Raw genomic sequence first — 17,217 nt, 5'->3', positions numbered from 1 at the left:
TGATAGGGATTGCATTGAATCTGTAGATTACTTTGGGTAGTAGAGACAGACTTCTCCATTTTTAAGAAAAGGAAGTAGTATGACATCATCCTTGGCTAAAATCTAGCTTGTTTATATCTCAGTTTGTTAGGTAATAGAATGCCTTTTCCCGAGTTATAAAATAATTAGGATGATTAAGTATAACTTTCTTCTGAATCTTGATTACCTCGTTCATTCATTCATCCAACATAAGTCTATTAAACACCTATTCTGTGCCAGGTCCTGGGAATACAATAGTGAATGGAGGAAAAGATATAATTCCTGTCCTCAAGAAATTTGGACTTGATTTGGGAGAAGGGAAAGGAGGTGTAGTAAGTGCTAAAAAGGAGAGGCATATGGTGCCAAGTGAACCCAGAATAAAATGTCTGTTCAGGGACTTCCCTGGTGGCGCAGTGGTTAAGAGTCCGCCTGCCAATGCAGGAGACATGGGTTTGGCCCTGGTCCAGGAAGATCCCACATGCTGCGGAGCAACTAAGCCCGTGCACCACAACTACTGAGCCTGTGCTCTAGAGCCCAAGAGCCACAACTACTGAGCCCGTGTGCCCAAAGCCCATGCTCTGCAACAGGTGAAGCCACTGCAACGAGAAACACGTGCACTGCAACAGAGTAGCCCCCACTCGCCGCAACTAGAGAGAGCCCGCGGGCAGCAATGAAGACTCAACACAGCCAAAAATAAATAAATAAATAATTAAAAAAAAAAAAGTCTATTCAGGGAGGTCAGGGAAAGCTTGCCCATCAAGGAAGTCATGATTCACCCAAAGAAGACCAGGAGAGGGCTGGGTAGAAGGAAGGACAGAGGAAGGGAAGTGTGCCCCGGGGAAAGGGGGGAGGCTCTGTGTGGGAGGAACACAGGGGTGCATTCTAGGAATGTGGAGATCCTCTCATTGGGAGGGGAGAAACCCAAGGTTACAAGAGAGGAGGGGCTCAAGGCACCTTCAAGGATCTCATTTCTATCCTCTGTCTCAAGAGCAGTGGGAAGCCATCAGATGATTTTAATAGAAGGGTTGGTGTAATCAGGTTTGCCTTTTGAAAATTTGACTTTCGCTAGGTTTCGAGAAATTGAGTGAAAAGGCCCAGAATGGCCCTGATTGGGGGTGAGTGGCTGGGAGACTCCTGCTCAAGGGGTGGTGGTGGCATGGGCAGGGCCTGTGGAGGAAATGGAGAGAAACAGATTTTGAACTCAACTTTCCTCCTTTGCTCAAGTGGCTTTGGCAAGGAGGTTGGTGGGAAGGAAGATGCCCAACCCTGATGATTTCACCCCACTTCCTACATCCTAAATTCAGGAGCTAGGAAGTGGTCTTTTCCTAAAAGTCAGCTTCTGTGCTGGGTGGAACAATGGTGACAAGACTTAACTTCCAGGATCAAGCAAAAGAACTCTCAGATTGACAGGGAAGATTTCAGGGGTTGGGTTTCCAGGGAGAGCTAGTTTGCCTTTACTCCCAGTAAGCCTGGCCACCTGCCTCTGCAAACAAGCTTTGTCTCAGATAAAGGAGTCTATTGTGTAACCTGCTGGAAGATCTCCTGACCAGAGAGAGGGCTGTACTGAATCTAACTCTTTGAGGGGGCTGGAAGTAGGATGAGCATATGAGTCAATATCCAGCCAAGACACATGGGAAAGAGACAGGGGGTTCTGTTAATAATTCAACTTTGAAACAGATGTACACTGGGATAGTTTGGGGGCAAACCTGGTCACCTTAGCAAGAAGGGAAAGTTGAAAGTTCGTCCTTTGCTCCCACCGATGTCCCCTTTTGCAGGGGAGGGGCTCAGAGTTCTGTCCCTTCACGGGCAGTGTTGGAAGGCAAACTCTGGCACTTAGCTGACTTCCAGGCCACTTTTACTTTCACACTTTCTGTCATACCTGGTACATTCTGAAGAGAACATTTCCCATTACCATTATCACTCTGTGATGGCTGATTGTTTATAATCGCTCACTGAGTCACCCCCCAGGAAGACAGAGGCAGCTCAAAATGGGAGGCATCACCCAAGAGCTTATCAGAAATGCTGACTCTTAGATGTACGGAAGCAGAATCTGCATTTTAACAATATTTTCAGGGGGTCCATGAGCACATTAAAGTTTGAGAACAGACTTCTGGACTTCCACCTACAGTAAAATAAACATTTTACAATGTGATGGTTTAGGCATACACAACTGAAACAAAGTTTAATGAGGAAATACTTTTACTGTTTTACTTGAAAAAAAAAAAAAGTGCTCACAACTCAGATTTCAGCATCCACTCTTGGGTCGCCACTTGGAGTTTGAAAACCAGCTCTGAAGCACTTAGGAACAGCCCGAAGAGGGTTGTGGGGAAGGGGAGGATGCTGGTGGGGGTGCTTTGAAGAGCGCAGACACTCTCTGCGTTCAGTGACTTTCTGGAACGTGTGCACTGAGTGCTCCGTAGTCAGTCTTCGGAGCGGGAACGCGCGAGGCCGCTGAAAGTTTGCCAAAGCCCCGGAGGGGCCGGTCCCGGGGACGTGATTGGCAGCTGCGGGGGAGGGCGAGCACCGGGAGCCGAGACGGGGAGCAGGCTCGGGGCGGCGAGAGGTCCTGCCCAGCTGTTGGCGAGGAGTTTCCTGTTTCCCCCGCGGCGCCCGGGCGAAGTCGTGAGTCACTCGCGCGCCCGGCCCGACGACACTCCGCGCGCGCACCCGCCGGCCGGGCCGGCCTCCCGCGCAGCTCCCTTCGGCCGCCGGGCCCCCCGCGCCTCGCCCACCGCCACCCTCTGCGGCGCCACATCTGGCCGCACCGCTGCTCCGCGCGGGTCCGCAGGGCGCGGCGCGGAGGCGCGGCGTGCGCGCTCGGGCCGGTCTATGCGGAGCGGCGGGGGCTGCCATGGGCCGGGGGCTGCTTGGGGGCCTGTGGCCGCTGCACATCGTCCTGTGGACACGCATCGCCAGCACGATCCCGCCTCACGTTCCCAAGTCGGGTGAGTGGCCCCCGCCCGGGCTTGGCGCCTGGGTCCCCGGGGCCCCGCCGGGCTGCGCTTGACAGTCGGCCCGGGAGGCGGGCGGAAGCCGGGACGTGGCTCCGGTGCCCGCGCCCCAGCACCCTGCGCTGGGACGGGTGCGTTTTTCTTTCCAAAGACCAGGAAAGTGGTCTCGGCGGGGGCGCGGGGCGCGCCCGGCCCCCTTTGTGCGGGCAGGAAGGGCGCTGCGTCCCGGGCCGCCCCCACCCCCGGAAAGGGAAGTTTGAGAAGTTGGTGATCGGCGGAGGCAGGACGCGGCCCGGGCGGCCTCCGAGCGAGCGGCGGGCACACCTGGTCCACGGCCCGGGATCGCCCAGTGCCCCGAAAGGGCAGGGCCCCCATCCTCAGCTCTTGCCCAGGGCCACATGCCCGCGGACCGGCTTTTTGGCCCGGAGTTGCTGTAGCAAAGTTTCAAGGAGAAAGGCGATTGCCAAAGGAAACTTGTCTCGCTCCACTGCGGGCTGGCGTGGATGCGGCAGGGAGTGGGGCTTGTCAGGTGGAAGGCGGAGTATTTACTGAGTGCCTGCTAGGCGCTAGGTGCTGGAGATGTTTCCTGGAGCAGGACAGCCCCGTCTTGCGGGCTTGAAGGTTCTGTGCAATTGTTTGGTGGAAATGAAACGGAAGGGTTAAAATCGTAAATCCCCCTGCACACCTGATCTTGGTGTCTAGGAGGTTTTGAGGGGAGAAAAATGCAGGAATTGAACTCTTTTAAGTATTTGTTATGGAAAGTACCGAACCCCTGAGACCTTAAAAGTTAGAAATTTTGTTAGCTCTTTGCTACAGAACTGAGAACCTGCATCTGGAGTCTGGTAGTGGAGTCTTTGGAGTTTTGGGACCTTTCTGGGCCTCAGTCTCCTCATCTGTGAAAGGACATGGTTAGATTTGGATCATTTTACGTTCCCTTCATCTTTAACATCTTTTGTCTCTCTACTCCTTTTTGGTAACTTGGAGATGCCCTGTGTGGATTTGTGATGAAATGTGGAGGATCTGACAGTCCCCGTCACTCTGAGGCACACATTCTGTTTACCAAGGGCCAGGGGCAGACTTAACCTTTGGTCTTGTCTAAAAGAAATATGGACCAGTTTCTACATGGGACATTTCACAGTTCTTGAAGTGGATTGAAAAATTTTTTAAAGTTATATTTTTTTTTACTGAAGGTGGCATGGAGATGGGAGTTTTAAGATAATGAGGAAAGACTATTGTAAACAAAAAAATCCGAACACAGATTTGAGTTCTACAGTTTAATAAAGTTCCACTGTTTCATCCTTGGATGCTTTCTTACTTTGCAGTACCAGAATGTTCGACTCTCTGATTATACACCAAACTCTTAAGAACTGAGTTATATTTTGCTGATATTTTAAACGGCACCCTTAATTTTCAGTGTACCTTAAAAATCGTTAAAACTTTTGTTTCAGATTACGAAAGAAGAAAATTAGTGGGCCCTGATTCTGTTAGTCTTTGCTTAGGAGGATAAGATTTATGATTTGCAAATTCCAGACTCAGTAGTTCATGAGTCAGTCTCAGTTCATCTATATACACACTTTTAAACAATTAGTTTAAAAGCCAACTGGCTTTTTATTTGGGCTTTTAAACAGTATTACAAAACCCACAGATTTCATATTTTTATGCAATTAAAGCCACAAAATGGTTGAACTAAGGAATCATTTTGGATTGGTATTCATGTGAAATTATATTTTGAAGATAGTTGAAGGTCAAAGGTAGCTATAATGGAGGTGGGAAACCTAATTCCACTTGCATTTAATTTTCTATGGAAATAAATGGTTTCAGGATTTTCCTAACGTAATTGGTAATCTGTCACTACATTTTTCAAAATATCTGAATGCATGGTAAGACAAGAGGAAATGAGATTGTTCACAGCCTTCTCTTAGGTTACTTAAAAAATCCATCTTATATTTAGTATATTGACAAGTGAGTGAGCCAAGGACTTCAGTATAAGAGCAAACTTCACTAAGGTACATACTTAAAGGTATTTTAGTTTTTGTTTTTGACTTAGTAGATTCACTCTTCCTAAATGCCTGAAATTAAGTAATTGCTCTTTGGGGGAAAACTTTAAATGTTTGAAAACTCTTCAGATCTGAAAAATATAACTTTTACTTTTCAAATACCTAACAGGAGATCCTTGTTGAGGACTCAATGTTGGTAAAAGTGTTGTACGGATAAATTTCTTTCCCCAAATCACTGCTGATTTTGTCAGGGTTCTGGAAACTGCTAGGTCCAGAATTTGATCTTTGGTCTATTTGCTTTTGTTCCCAGAAAGCACATTTTTCACCTCTAGGCCATTTATTTTTAACTAGTTATGGTTTCTATAAGATACTCATCACATTTTGGATTCCTTACCTTTCTTTCTTTCTTTCTTTCTTTCTTTCTTTCTTTCTTTATTTATTTATTTATGGCCACTTTGGGTCTTCGTTGCTGCACGCGGGCTTTCTCTAGTTGCGGCAAGTGCGGGGGCTACTCTCTGTTGTGGTGTGCAGGCTTCTCATTGTGGTGGCTTCTCTTGTTGAGCACGGGGTCTAGGCGGGCGGGCTTCAGTAGTTGTCGCACGCGGGCTCAGTGGTTGTGGCACACGGGCTTAGTTGCTCCGCGGCATGTGGGATCTTCCTGGGCCAGGGCTTGAGCCCATGTCCCCTGCATTGGCAGGCAGATTCTTAACCACTGTGCCACCAGGGAAGTCCCTCCTTGCCTTTTTTTCAAGGTAGCACCCCACCTTGAAATGATGAGTCCTCATTGCTGTCTGTGGAGCCAGCATACCTGCTACACTACATGGTCTGCATTTCAGTTTTCAACACAACTTTTAAAAATTTTCTTTTTTTTAACCATATTTTTCCAATTAACAATGACACTTCATTGGTGCCATTGCAGAAAGTGGCCATTGCCCATTCTTTCTTCTCAACAGTATCTATAGAATGTCACTTTTTGCCAGGCAGGAGGCTCAGACCTGGAAACAGTATTCTGAGTGAATAAGACAGGTCTGGTCTTTGCCTCCATTGAGTCTAACATATGGGGGGTGTGTTGAGGCCCAGAGAAGAATGTATATTTTAACCCTGTGTAATTGGAAGCATTATTGACTCTAGACCCCTTTGTCAAAAGCCCACTCTGTTGGGTGTTGAGTGTTTCCTTCCATTCCCTCCACTGTCCCTCTGAACGTGTTTTTCATTGATCTATTCTTTTCTGTGCCTGCCTTATTCCGGGCCCCCAGTTGGGCCACCTCACTTTTGTTCAAGCTGCTGTCTGTCTGGAACTGCTGCTACCCTGGATGATTTAGATTCATCATTTAAGACTTGACTTAAGTGTCATTCTTAAGCAAACCTGCTTTCAACGCCCTGGGTGGAGCTATAGGTTCCCTCCTCCCAGGGACAGGCCTCTCTTTTCGCTGCTAACAATAGTAAGGCAGAATTAGCTCTTGATGAGACTCCCTTACCCATTCTCTCAAAGGTACTGGGTTTGTCCCACTCATTTCTCTGTCTCCAGGGTCTGTGGCAGTGACTGGCATATCACTTAGCACCCAGGAAATGCTGAGCTGAACCCCCATTCATCCTCCTAGAGGCACTGCAAGTCAGTCGAGCATTTCCACAACCAGGCAGTCACTATTTATTGGGTGTTTGGTCTGAATGGTAAAATCTTTACTGAGAATAGTTTGGCTTTGATCTCAATAGGCAATTTGGCTGTTTTATACTGTGTTATTGGTTCTTTTATTCTGATGACGTATGGAAAAAGATGACAAACATGTCAGCTTCTGACAGACATGATGGAAAGCTGCTAGAAGTTTTCATCCAACTTCTTTAGTTGTACACTTGAATTCATGTAGGGCATTCAAAGCCATTGCAACACTTTTTCAAAGTCTTACCAAAGACATTTGCCAGTGAATACCGAATCTTCTCCCTCTTTTTTTTTTTCTAGAAGGTTGTTGAAATGAGACTTCATTAAAAATGAAGTGCCGAAATCTAAACTTAGCTTTGAAGTTTCTTTTTTCATCAGGGTCTTCTGTTTTGGTTTATAAGCAGTGAAGTGAGTTGGTCTAAGGGAAGTGCAGCCCTGGGGCAGCTGCTATCTGCAGAAGAGCAGTGTGGCTATTATTTAGGTCTGATGCAAACCACCGAAACAGTTTAAAATAGGGTGTGGAGGAAAAGTCCTTCCTGGCTACAGCATGGCATTAATTAGCCAATTTCCACAGAGAAGCATAACTCTGTCACCTTGTTGGCTTCTGCCCTCGGGGGCCTTCTGTACAGCTTCAGCAGATTAACTCATGATTTTCAGTAGAAATGATTTAGCAGATAGGTATTAGCAGCAAGAATGCTCACCATTTGTTTTGCACTCCTTTCCCTTGTAATATGTTGCTTCCTACCTACTTGTGGCTTCTGACCAAGGTGGGATAACGATGATTCTCCTTCTTGCCTGGCGTGTCATGAGGGTTGGGAAGCCAAGCAGGGTAAGTAGGCTCATCTCAAGGACAAGTGGGGAGAAGGGAGAAGTAACATTTGAGAACCTGTTCTGAGCCAGCCGCCTGACATTATTATCTAATTTAATCCTCAGAAGAAACCAACAAGATAATTTTCATTACCTTTATTTTATAAATGGAGAAGATAGAGTCTGCACAAAGCAACTTGACGTTTGCCTGTGTGTGTGTGTGTGTGTGTGTGTGTGTGTGTGTGTGTTTTCTAACCTTGTCTTCCTTGTGTTCTGCTCTGCCCTTTTCCCTGGTATATCTGTGTGTATGTGTGTTGGGATGGAAGTTAGGCAGTGAGTAAAGGGATATCATATTCAAGAAAGGGGAACTTACCATCTAATATCCATTCAGTGCCCCTGAGGTCATGATTTGCTTTGCTTGCATGATCTACCTCCTTCCTGATTGTCATTGTCCTATCGAAAATCAGGATAGGGTAGAGTCTCTTTGACCAAGAAAACTCTGCTGTTCCTAGTCTGATAATTGCGTCTTGGTGGTGGGACCCACTGCCGGTGACCTGTGCCTTGACCATTGACAGCAGCTGGACATGCGCTGTTTTCAGAGATATATACTGGCAACCCCAGATTCCAGGCATGTAGGACCAGCGTCTGTGTACAGACCTCAAACAGCTGCTGGGGAGGGTGGGAAGAGTAGAATTTATCCAGTATCACAAAGGGGGATGATTTTGAAGAGTAGAATTTATCCAGTATCACAAAGGGGGATGATTTTGAAGAGTAGAATTTATCCGGTATCACAGGGGGGATGATTGGACTTTTAGAAAACTTGTAGGTGGTTAATATTCTTCTCCTCCCAAAAGGATCTGTCTTTTATTTGCCATAATCAGCTTTTTAGGTCTTGGCACTCAACATGGAGCAACTGCCTCCTTGCCTGTGGTCAATTTAGGATCTCCTGCTTGGCCTCTTTAGGGTTTCCTAGCGTCTGTGTTTTGTTCGCAGGGCTGAAGCTGTAGATCATTAGAATGGACTTAGCTCAGGGCAATTGCATGTGATAGGTGAGATTGTATCTGGGGAAGGCTGCCTGCTTTCAAGATAAGCGGCTCTTTTTTATTTTTGCTCTTTTCTGATGAGATATTCCCCCCCCCCCCAATTTTTCTGCTCAGTTAAAATATAGGCCTAGTATACGAGCAAAAGGAGCCTCTGCCCTGGGATTTAGAGGGCACTACTTTTATTGTTCTCTGTTCAGCCCCTGTCTATGGGGTGAGGAGACTCCTGGGCCTCTGAGTCCAGAGTCTCCCCTTTATAGATCAGTTTCAGGTACCTGGAAACCCAAAATATGCTGTTCGGATGGCTGTGGACCAACTTTTACAGCCTACATAGACCTTTGGACCCGTCTTCCTGAGGGCCTTTGTAGCCACTGGTCTATGGGCCTGAGGGGCGGAGAAGGGACAGCCGTGTATGTGTGGGGTGTGGGGGGGGTGTGAGTGTTAAAACTTGGGTGTTTTACATGTCACAAGGTCCCTCTTGGTGCCAGATGAAGCAGCCAGTGGAAAGAGGAAGGTAGATTGTTGGCCGGGTTTGGGACAGTGTTTCCCCAGTTCCAGGGCTGCTCTCTGAGCAGGTCAAGAGTTTGAAGTTGAACTTGGTCTTTTCTGAGACGTTAGGGAGGTGCATTTGTCAATCAAGGTAGAGGGATAAAACCTACTTCGTCGAACAGTTTGTCAGTGTGATTTATAACTTTCAATATTCTGACCTGTGGTCTGTGGGCCACCATTTGTCCCCCCCGCCCTGGGTCTTCCAACGCTGGGGATTGATCTGCACCAACAACACACCTTTGCAGAGGTGTTAGGTACCAAATTAGTTATTGTTGATTATATCATATTTTCCCTGGAGTAGAGAGATTGCTCATTAGTGAAAAAGCTAAGAGTTTGGCTGTAATCATAGTGGTGTATTTCCTTGGGGAAATTCAGTGTTTCATGGCTTGTCTTTTCCTGCAGGAAACTTCAGCTATATTCATTTGACTTGTTCTATCCAGGATTTCACTTACACAGTTTCTTTAAGATTTCCCAGTGCCTTGGTTGCATTTCCTCTGGGTATTGGGAACATGAGGCCTTCTCAAGCCTTCTTAAGGCCTTCTCAAGCCTTTTTAAGGAAACAAGAATATCAGAACAGATAAAAGAAGTAAAAAGCTGTTAAGATACTATACAAGGTATAGGATTGTGAAAACTGCATTGCAGGGAGCTGGGGGCTTGGCAGAACAACCATGAGTGTCTTTGAAGGAAAAAAAAGAGTCAGGTTCGTATTTTCAATATTTGCCACTTTATCTGTTAAAGTTGTAAATCGTCATGGAGGATTTATTGGCTGTGGCAGGAAATCCACTCTGCTGCTTTGTGGATGACTGCTGGTGATCCTAAAACTCTGCAGAACTTGCCTATGGAAGGAGATGACAGTGGCTCATGCCGCTCTGAATGGTGTTAATATCTCGAGGCAGCTTCACTCGAGAGATTTTGTGGGCAGGTTTCCTGATAATGCATAGTAATGATTGTAGCTGTACTAACCGCTGCTGCCTGGACCATGCTGAGCGCTTCACGTGTATTATTTAACCTCCAAACAACTCTACAAGGTCGGCTTTATGATGCTTATTGTAAGACCTCTAGAGATCAGGGAAATTAAGGCCACTCAGTTAGCAAATGATTAGGCTGGGGTTGAACCCGAGATGGTCTGGTTTGGGGACCTAGACCCTAAGTGCTAGGCTCTACTGGACCAGGCCGCCTCGATTGATACAAACCACTTCTCCATTATAGCGTGGGTGCTGGGAGACTCTAGGGGTTAAGAGAAATAATGGTGAGATCCACCATTTTTCTAAGGCTTTGGTGTTTTTCTTATGTTATCCCATGTAATTTCTTTAGGTAAATAAAATAACGTTTGATCCATACACCAGGTGGTCAAATGTTAGGCCTGTCTTGTGACCTTGATGGGAAAACGAAATACACACATCAGGTGATACAGTCCTGGCTGAATCATGCCATAGTTATGCCATCAAGGAATTTAGTAGGTATTCTGAATAGAACAGGCACTTTATTTGGAAGAATTGGGGGAATTCAAGGATGCATAAGTAGGTGGGGGTTATATATGGTGTGCCAAGGTGGATTTACCATGATGTGGATGGAACCTCAAGGCTTCTCCCTGCTGCAGGCCCCCCTTCTGGCTCTGGGAGGGGCCCTGGCAATGTGGTTAACGAGTGTTATCAAGGTAGAGAATATTTAAGATATCTTGCGATGCCCTGAATATTACAGCTCACCTATAAAAGCAACTTCATAGAGGTTTTCCCAAATTTAGAGGCAACCCAAAACATTTATATGACATTACTTATAATGAGTTATGTAGTTGGAAAAAACTTCCAAGTTATCTCAAGAATAAATTTACAAATTCTGATCAACAGTTCTAGAGGAAAGATTGAATTATTTTAAATTTTCTCTAAAGAGAATATCGTGAAATATCATTGGAAGAGGTGATCAAAGAGAATATAACGAAAAAATGTAGCAATAATATTTCAGAGGTGTATCAGGCAGTTAATTAATAAAAATATTTGTTTTCTTTTAACTTTTATATTTGTGGTATCTGCAGCTTCTTAAAATTTGTAATGTGTAAGATGCCACTCTAAATTCTAAATATTCTCTTTCATACCTAAATTTCTATTCTTAATTTTTATATTCTTTTTCTTAACGAGTGCCCCTGAAATTTATAAGCTTCGACTTCCACAAGACCTGACTACATGCCTAAGGGCAGGATTTGCTGGTTGGCTTAGAAAATAAATTCAAAGTACTCCTCACCCTCAACCCCATCCAAATACTCTGGAGTCTGCATTGTTACATCACCAAACCAAAACGTTTTTTTCCTAACCTCTTCATCATTTTCCTAGTTTAGAGGCCCCATACCAAGCAGAAAAGAAGTTGCAGATATGTAATTATCACAAAACCTTGATCTTGAATGATCTAATCCAGCTCTGACCCTTAGTTTGAGATTAAGAATCTACCTCGGAGACAGCTGGTGAAGATTAAACCCTGTCATACTGGCAATCAAGGTGTCTGGGGGACCTGGTTACCTCCTTTGGTCTCCCTGGGCCTCATTTTTCTTCTGTGTATAGTGACAAGCACTGAACTAGATGAGATTTTTAGCTTTTTATGTTCCAAAATGTTTCATTCTGGATGTTAGTAAAGGAAATCATTGTTGTTGGCTTAGAAAACATAATCCTTAGCTAATCAAAATAGAAAACTATCGAACGTCATCACAGGTTGGAACTAACAAATACCACAAACATCCAATTGGCATTTGTTGGAGACAACTGCTGTTTAAAAAAGAAACAGAAGCCATGTTTATTTTGAAATGTCCCTAGTGCAGGTGCCTGAGCAGACATCTTCACTAAAGAGCATGTTTACTGCAGCTCCCACTTTCTCCTTGCTGAAGAAAGGCTGTCTTGGTTTGGGTGGGAATACCATTTCTCTCTGGTTAATTACAGTGTTTGCATCCTCTCCTTTCTTTGAGCTGGTGAGAATGTCTGTGAAGCATTTTCCTAAGTTAGAGAATTATGAAATGCTTTGCTATGTCTAAGAAAAGAGAGAAAGCCCTAAAGGAGCTTCTATGTTTTTTTGGGAAAAGAAAGGAAACTTGTCTGAGTATAGTCTTGTCTTACCTTTCAAAAATTTCTCCACCTCTTTTCTTAAAATATTCTCAGAAAAGAGAATTTGCTCCAGATTGGCAGTTTTCAGACTGCTGTTTTAGGCAGGGGAGTAGCTGTGAGTCCTATAATCGCATTTCTGTATAGTCAGCAGTGGAGGAATCTTCTAACTATTGCTTTGAATGACGGTCTTGTTGTTACAGCTCACGTTTATGTTTTATTCTCTAAAACCCATAGTATTAGGCAAAAAAAAAAAAACAGAGAGAAAGACCATATGTGAAAAGGGCCAAAAACACCCAAAAGTAGCATTTTGTATTCACTATTCTGGAATCCCTTGAAGTTCATTGTTCGTAAAATACTTTCTAACACTCTCAACACACCCTGGGCACTCTTACTTTCATTCTTATAATTTCTTTCTTGTCACCTCTTATTTATTCTAATCAGCAGCGGGCCAGCCAGCCTTTTCCTCTGTTGCCCTCTTCTGTTTTCCATCCCCTCCTCTTGCAGCCCTGCTGGCTCTACTTTCTCACTCTCCAGGAGCCTCACTCTCCTTTTCACATCTACTTTTTATGACTTACAGTATGCCTTGAGGCCCGAATCTTGAGCTCAAAAATGATGCCTTTCTACCATCCCCTGATAACAGCAACTAAAGATGCTCCAGTACTTTACTACTCAAAGGGTGGTCCAGCCGCCAGCAGGATCAGCATCACTGAGGGTTATGGGAAATGCAGAATGTTGGGCCCCTCCCCAGACCTACCGCACTGAATCTGCATTTTAACAAGACCCCCAAGTGATTCGTGTGTGCATCGAAGTTTGAGAAGCACTGTTGTAACAGCATGAAAACCTTTCCACAGGGGTGTCAAGTGCAGAGATTTCAGTGTGTCAGATCAGACTTGTTTCTGTCACTGAGGAAGAGGATACAAGGAAGGGTAGCTGCCCATTTTATGAAGGTGCTTCGATTCCTCCTCAGCTACAGGGCCCATTTTAACTCGGGGTAAGTAATGCTCTAAGGCCAGCAGGAGAGAGATTTGCTGAGGGCAAGTCAGTTAATGAGTGGGTTTTAACCCGTCTCTCTTCCCAAAGCATCCTTCTTGGCTGCTTCCTCCACTGACTGTCCCTTGACCACCAAGTGTAGCTCCCAGGAATCCTTTTCTCTGCTGAACTCACACCATTCATCATGTTTACTCCTTAGGTGTTTAATCACAGACCACCCTGACACCTGTAGGCCTTAAATCTGTTTGGAGCTATTACACCTCGGCATTGCTTAAAATATGTCGCACTCCCTTGTATACAAATGATGTCTCCAATAAATTACTGAATTAATGTCAGGTTTTTCAGGAAGTGGTTCTACTTTTCAACATTAAAAAAAAAAACTTCTTTTGTCTTGAGAAAGTTATTTGGTCAGTGCTCAGTGAGGACTCAGTTTTTCTTGAATCCTTCAACATTAATTTTAGACTGTTCTGAGAACCCCACGGCTGGCTTTCTCACTGATGACCTTCTGTATTTTACTCAACATAAGGCCATGTTTGCCCCTCAGTTACTTTTGTCTTCAAGAATTATGGGTCCCTGTCAGTTGCAGCAACCGGTTCTCACAACTACTTTCTGATTTTTCCAAATGATTTTATTTTCTGACTTTTTTTTTTCTTTTGACATCTTACTTGGCAAAAAACAAAGACAGAAAACACTTCCCATTGCAACCTGGTCTCATGTTGCTTCCTGTTCCATCAGATCTCAACTTATTTATCAGAATAACTTTCAAATTTTAATACCTAGAGTCTCTTAATCAGACATTATTTACAACAGGAACACAGTTACAGGAAATGCATTTTTGCTCTTAAATTATGCTACCACAGTGCAAGTCTGAACTCCTGTTTTCTGTCATCTGTAAGGATCTCCTCGTTGGTTTCTGCCCATGGACACCCTTCATCTCTTCAATACACAATACGTCGCCATCAGTTAACTCTGCCCCTTAGGTGTCATGTTGAATAGGTGACCTGCTGGAAGCCTTCTGTGGATCCTCTCCATGGATCCTAGGTGATTGCGTGGCCCTTGCTTCCTTTTTGAGGTCAGGGCTGCATCCCTGGCTCCTAGGACACAGAGAAGGGCCCCAGCATAAGTTAGATCACCGGAGGCCTGGATGGTGCCAGCCTCTCCCCCAGCCCCCTTTCTGACCTCGCGCATCCTCAGGCCCTGGTTTTACTCAGCTTTTCTAACCTGTGACCCTTCTGCTCCCCACAATTTTCCCATTCTCTCTTCATGCCCTACAGCACCTTTGTTCCTTTGAACCAACGCTTGGCCAAACCCCACTTCTTCTGTCAGGTCTGCAGTTGGATTTGTCCTATTTCTCCCCTTCACAGCCTCTCCATCAGGCCTGGCTTCCTCTCGGGCGGCCCTGGTGGGAAGCTCCCTGTGGCTGGACGTGTGTGTGTTTTAACTCCCTTCCTAGAAGGAAAGCTCTTTGAGGGAGAACAGTCTGTCTGATTCTTCCCTGGCGCTCAGCATGCATTGTCACTAAAAGATTGTTGCTGTTTGGAATTCGTTGCTTTTAAAGGCCAGGGACAGTGCTTATAAATCCAACATGGCGGTGACAAGATTTTTTTTTTTTTTTTTTTTTGCTAGACTGCCTGCCTTTCCCCCAAGTGTGTCGTCAAGGGCTTTGTTATTTATAGCCACGTGTGGTGGTGTGTGAGAGAACCATGGGCTTGTGGGAAATCTCGAACGTTCTGATTTGTGTAAGTTGTTCTTTACAGTGGAGGTATTCTGTGTGTTCAGCCTTTATTTTCTGTGAATTCAGGGGAGCTGCAGTCTGGGGGTGTGGAGGGCTGTTGTTTTTCCATCCATCACAGCCTGCCTTTGATTCGTTTATGTTCTTGTGTGCATCTTTTAGAGGGCTCAACGTGTTATGACCACAGAGGCCAGGAAAAGTCAGAAAGCAAATCATACCACCTGACTTGGGACGGTTTTTTTTGTTTTGTTTTGTTTTTTGGGTTTTTATTGCCAGTCCTGCCTTTCATTTTCTGACTTGTAGGTTATCTCCTGTGTTGGGATGGCTGGAGAAGGGGCCGTTGAATAGAGGGGTATTGGGGCAGTGGAGAGCGGCTGAAGACATCTTTCCACCTGCCTGATGCAAAACATCCCATATACAGGGGGCCTCCTGGTTGCACTTTTGGGAAAGCCCTGGTAAAACAGCGCGTGCTCAGGAGACTTAGGTAGGAAGGCTGCCTTAGATGGGCGCTTAATACGGATGGGTCTCCAAAGAAGGCCTGGAAGGTCTCAGCACCTCCATCACTGTGGTCTCCACAGCCCCCTGCTGTCTAGGCTCCATCGCTAGTGTGCTTTCTGGGTCAGCACGGCTTCCAGACACGTCTCCCCTCCTTTCCAGCTGAGTCATCACCCTGAACCCTCCTCTGTGGAAATTCTGGGGCAGACTTCATAAAATTATGTAGACATGCATTAGCAATGCCCTCTCTGCTTTATCCATGGGGGAAAAGGAGGCGAAATAAGAAATTTGTGTCTTAATATTTCTGTGGCACTGACTAGGCAGAGAATACATTGTTTTTGAATTTTATTTTATTAATTTTTTTATACAGCAGGTTCTTTTTAGTTATCTATTTGACACACATCAGTGTATACATGTCAGTCCCAATCTCCCAATTCATCCCACCACCACCCCTACCCTACCACTTTGCCCCCTTAGTGTCTATACGTTTGTTCTCTACATCTGTGTTGGCAGACAATACTTCTAATTTGATGTACTGTTGGTGAGCTCTCAAAACTGTTGAAAACATGAATCTTCCAAGATTTTGATGGTGGTGTTGGTGGGGATGTTTGTGGCAATTATAGAATCACTTATATTTATTCAGCACTTTGCAAAGCAGTTTGTCAAACTCAGAGTGTTTCCTGTTACCAGTTTGTGAATGAAATGCGTCTCGTGTCTTCAGGGCCCAGGAAGGAATCTGGTTTCTTAACAGTTCAGTGGTTACTTCTTGAATAACTGTTGGAGCTCCAACGAACTTGAACCCCCTCTGCTCTAAGCCTATTGGCTTTGCTTTTCTTTTGTGTAAAAGCAATGGACTGAATGTTAGGTGTCTATGTTACTTGTGTTCTGCCAGTCAAAGCAGTTTTGTTCTTCTCTGTATGTCTTTATTTATACATTTAGCTTTAGGTTCTGGAAAATGAAGCCCCAGACAATACCTGACCTCTGATACAATAGTCTGTTTTGATGATGACCCATACTCTAAAATAATTTATGTTCAGGAGAGTTTTTGGAGCAAGCCCCTGGAAAGTCTTGGCACTTTTCTTAAATCATCTTCCCAGGTTACACAAGAAGCCCATGGAAGCAGACATGGCCATCATGCTTTCTCAGTTGAAGAGTCTTGAAGTTATAAGAAAACCAAGAGATGAGGGTGGATAGTTGAGGATTGTGCTGGTTGAAAGCAGCCGCATAAACCTCAGGACACTATGGGCTTGCGTGCCTTTTATCAGCAGTGACCAGGGCTGCAGTGGAAGGACCCTATTTCAGCGAACATTTCTGCCAACCACCCTCTGGTGCATATCTCTTGGGAACGTATACTGTGTGTTTCATTGTTAAAATAGCTGTTAAATGAAAATTAAAAGCACAACAAATGTTGTAAAACTAGTCATTTACTTACTTGTCCAGGCAGATGGAAAACTAGTGCCAGGGAAACAGAAAAGAGAAGTGATTTGAATAACTTTACTATAATTGAGACTGATGGGGGAAAGAACACCAGTGGAAAAAATCTAGTCAGATAACTTTGAAGAAAACATATTGACCATGTCTGATTATAATAGTTTTTTAATAATCCCATATGTTCATAGAGTGCTTTGTTATCTGTAAAACACTTGCCCTTGCCTGTCACCTGTAACCTTGGAAACAACCCTCTGAGATGAGTCTAGTAATCCCACTTGACATACATGGACATACATGGACATACATGTACTTGACATACATGGAAACGGAGGCCCAGAAAGGTGAAACCACCTGAGGCATCATAAAGTATCATTTGTCTTTTCATCATTTTACTGTTTTTAGTCATTGTATTCCCTCGCCACTTAATTTCTAAGTAAATATAAGATCAAAACTCTGGTCCCGTT

General features: G+C 44.8%; 1 protein-coding gene across 3 annotated transcripts in view; it reads left to right on the top strand.

Moving 5' to 3' along the window:
• Positions 1 to 2,869: 2,869 nt before the first annotated feature.
• Positions 2,870 to 17,217, top strand: part of TGFBR2 (transforming growth factor beta receptor 2) — a 91,940-nt gene continuing 77,592 nt past the window's right edge. For all 3 annotated transcript variants that reach the window (XM_065884757.1, XM_065884756.1, XM_065884755.1), the window contains exon 1: positions 2,870 to 2,963. In XM_065884757.1, coding sequence (XP_065740829.1) covers positions 2,870 to 2,963 — 94 coding nt within the window. The remainder of the gene's footprint in view (positions 2,964 to 17,217) is intronic.

This window comes from Phocoena phocoena, chromosome 10 (genome assembly GCF_963924675.1).
Source record: "Phocoena phocoena chromosome 10, mPhoPho1.1, whole genome shotgun sequence".
In the NCBI taxonomy this organism is placed as follows: Eukaryota; Metazoa; Chordata; class Mammalia; order Artiodactyla; family Phocoenidae; genus Phocoena; species Phocoena phocoena.
Note: the sequence above shows the minus strand (reverse complement) of the source record. Positions and strands in the feature narration are given on the sequence as shown.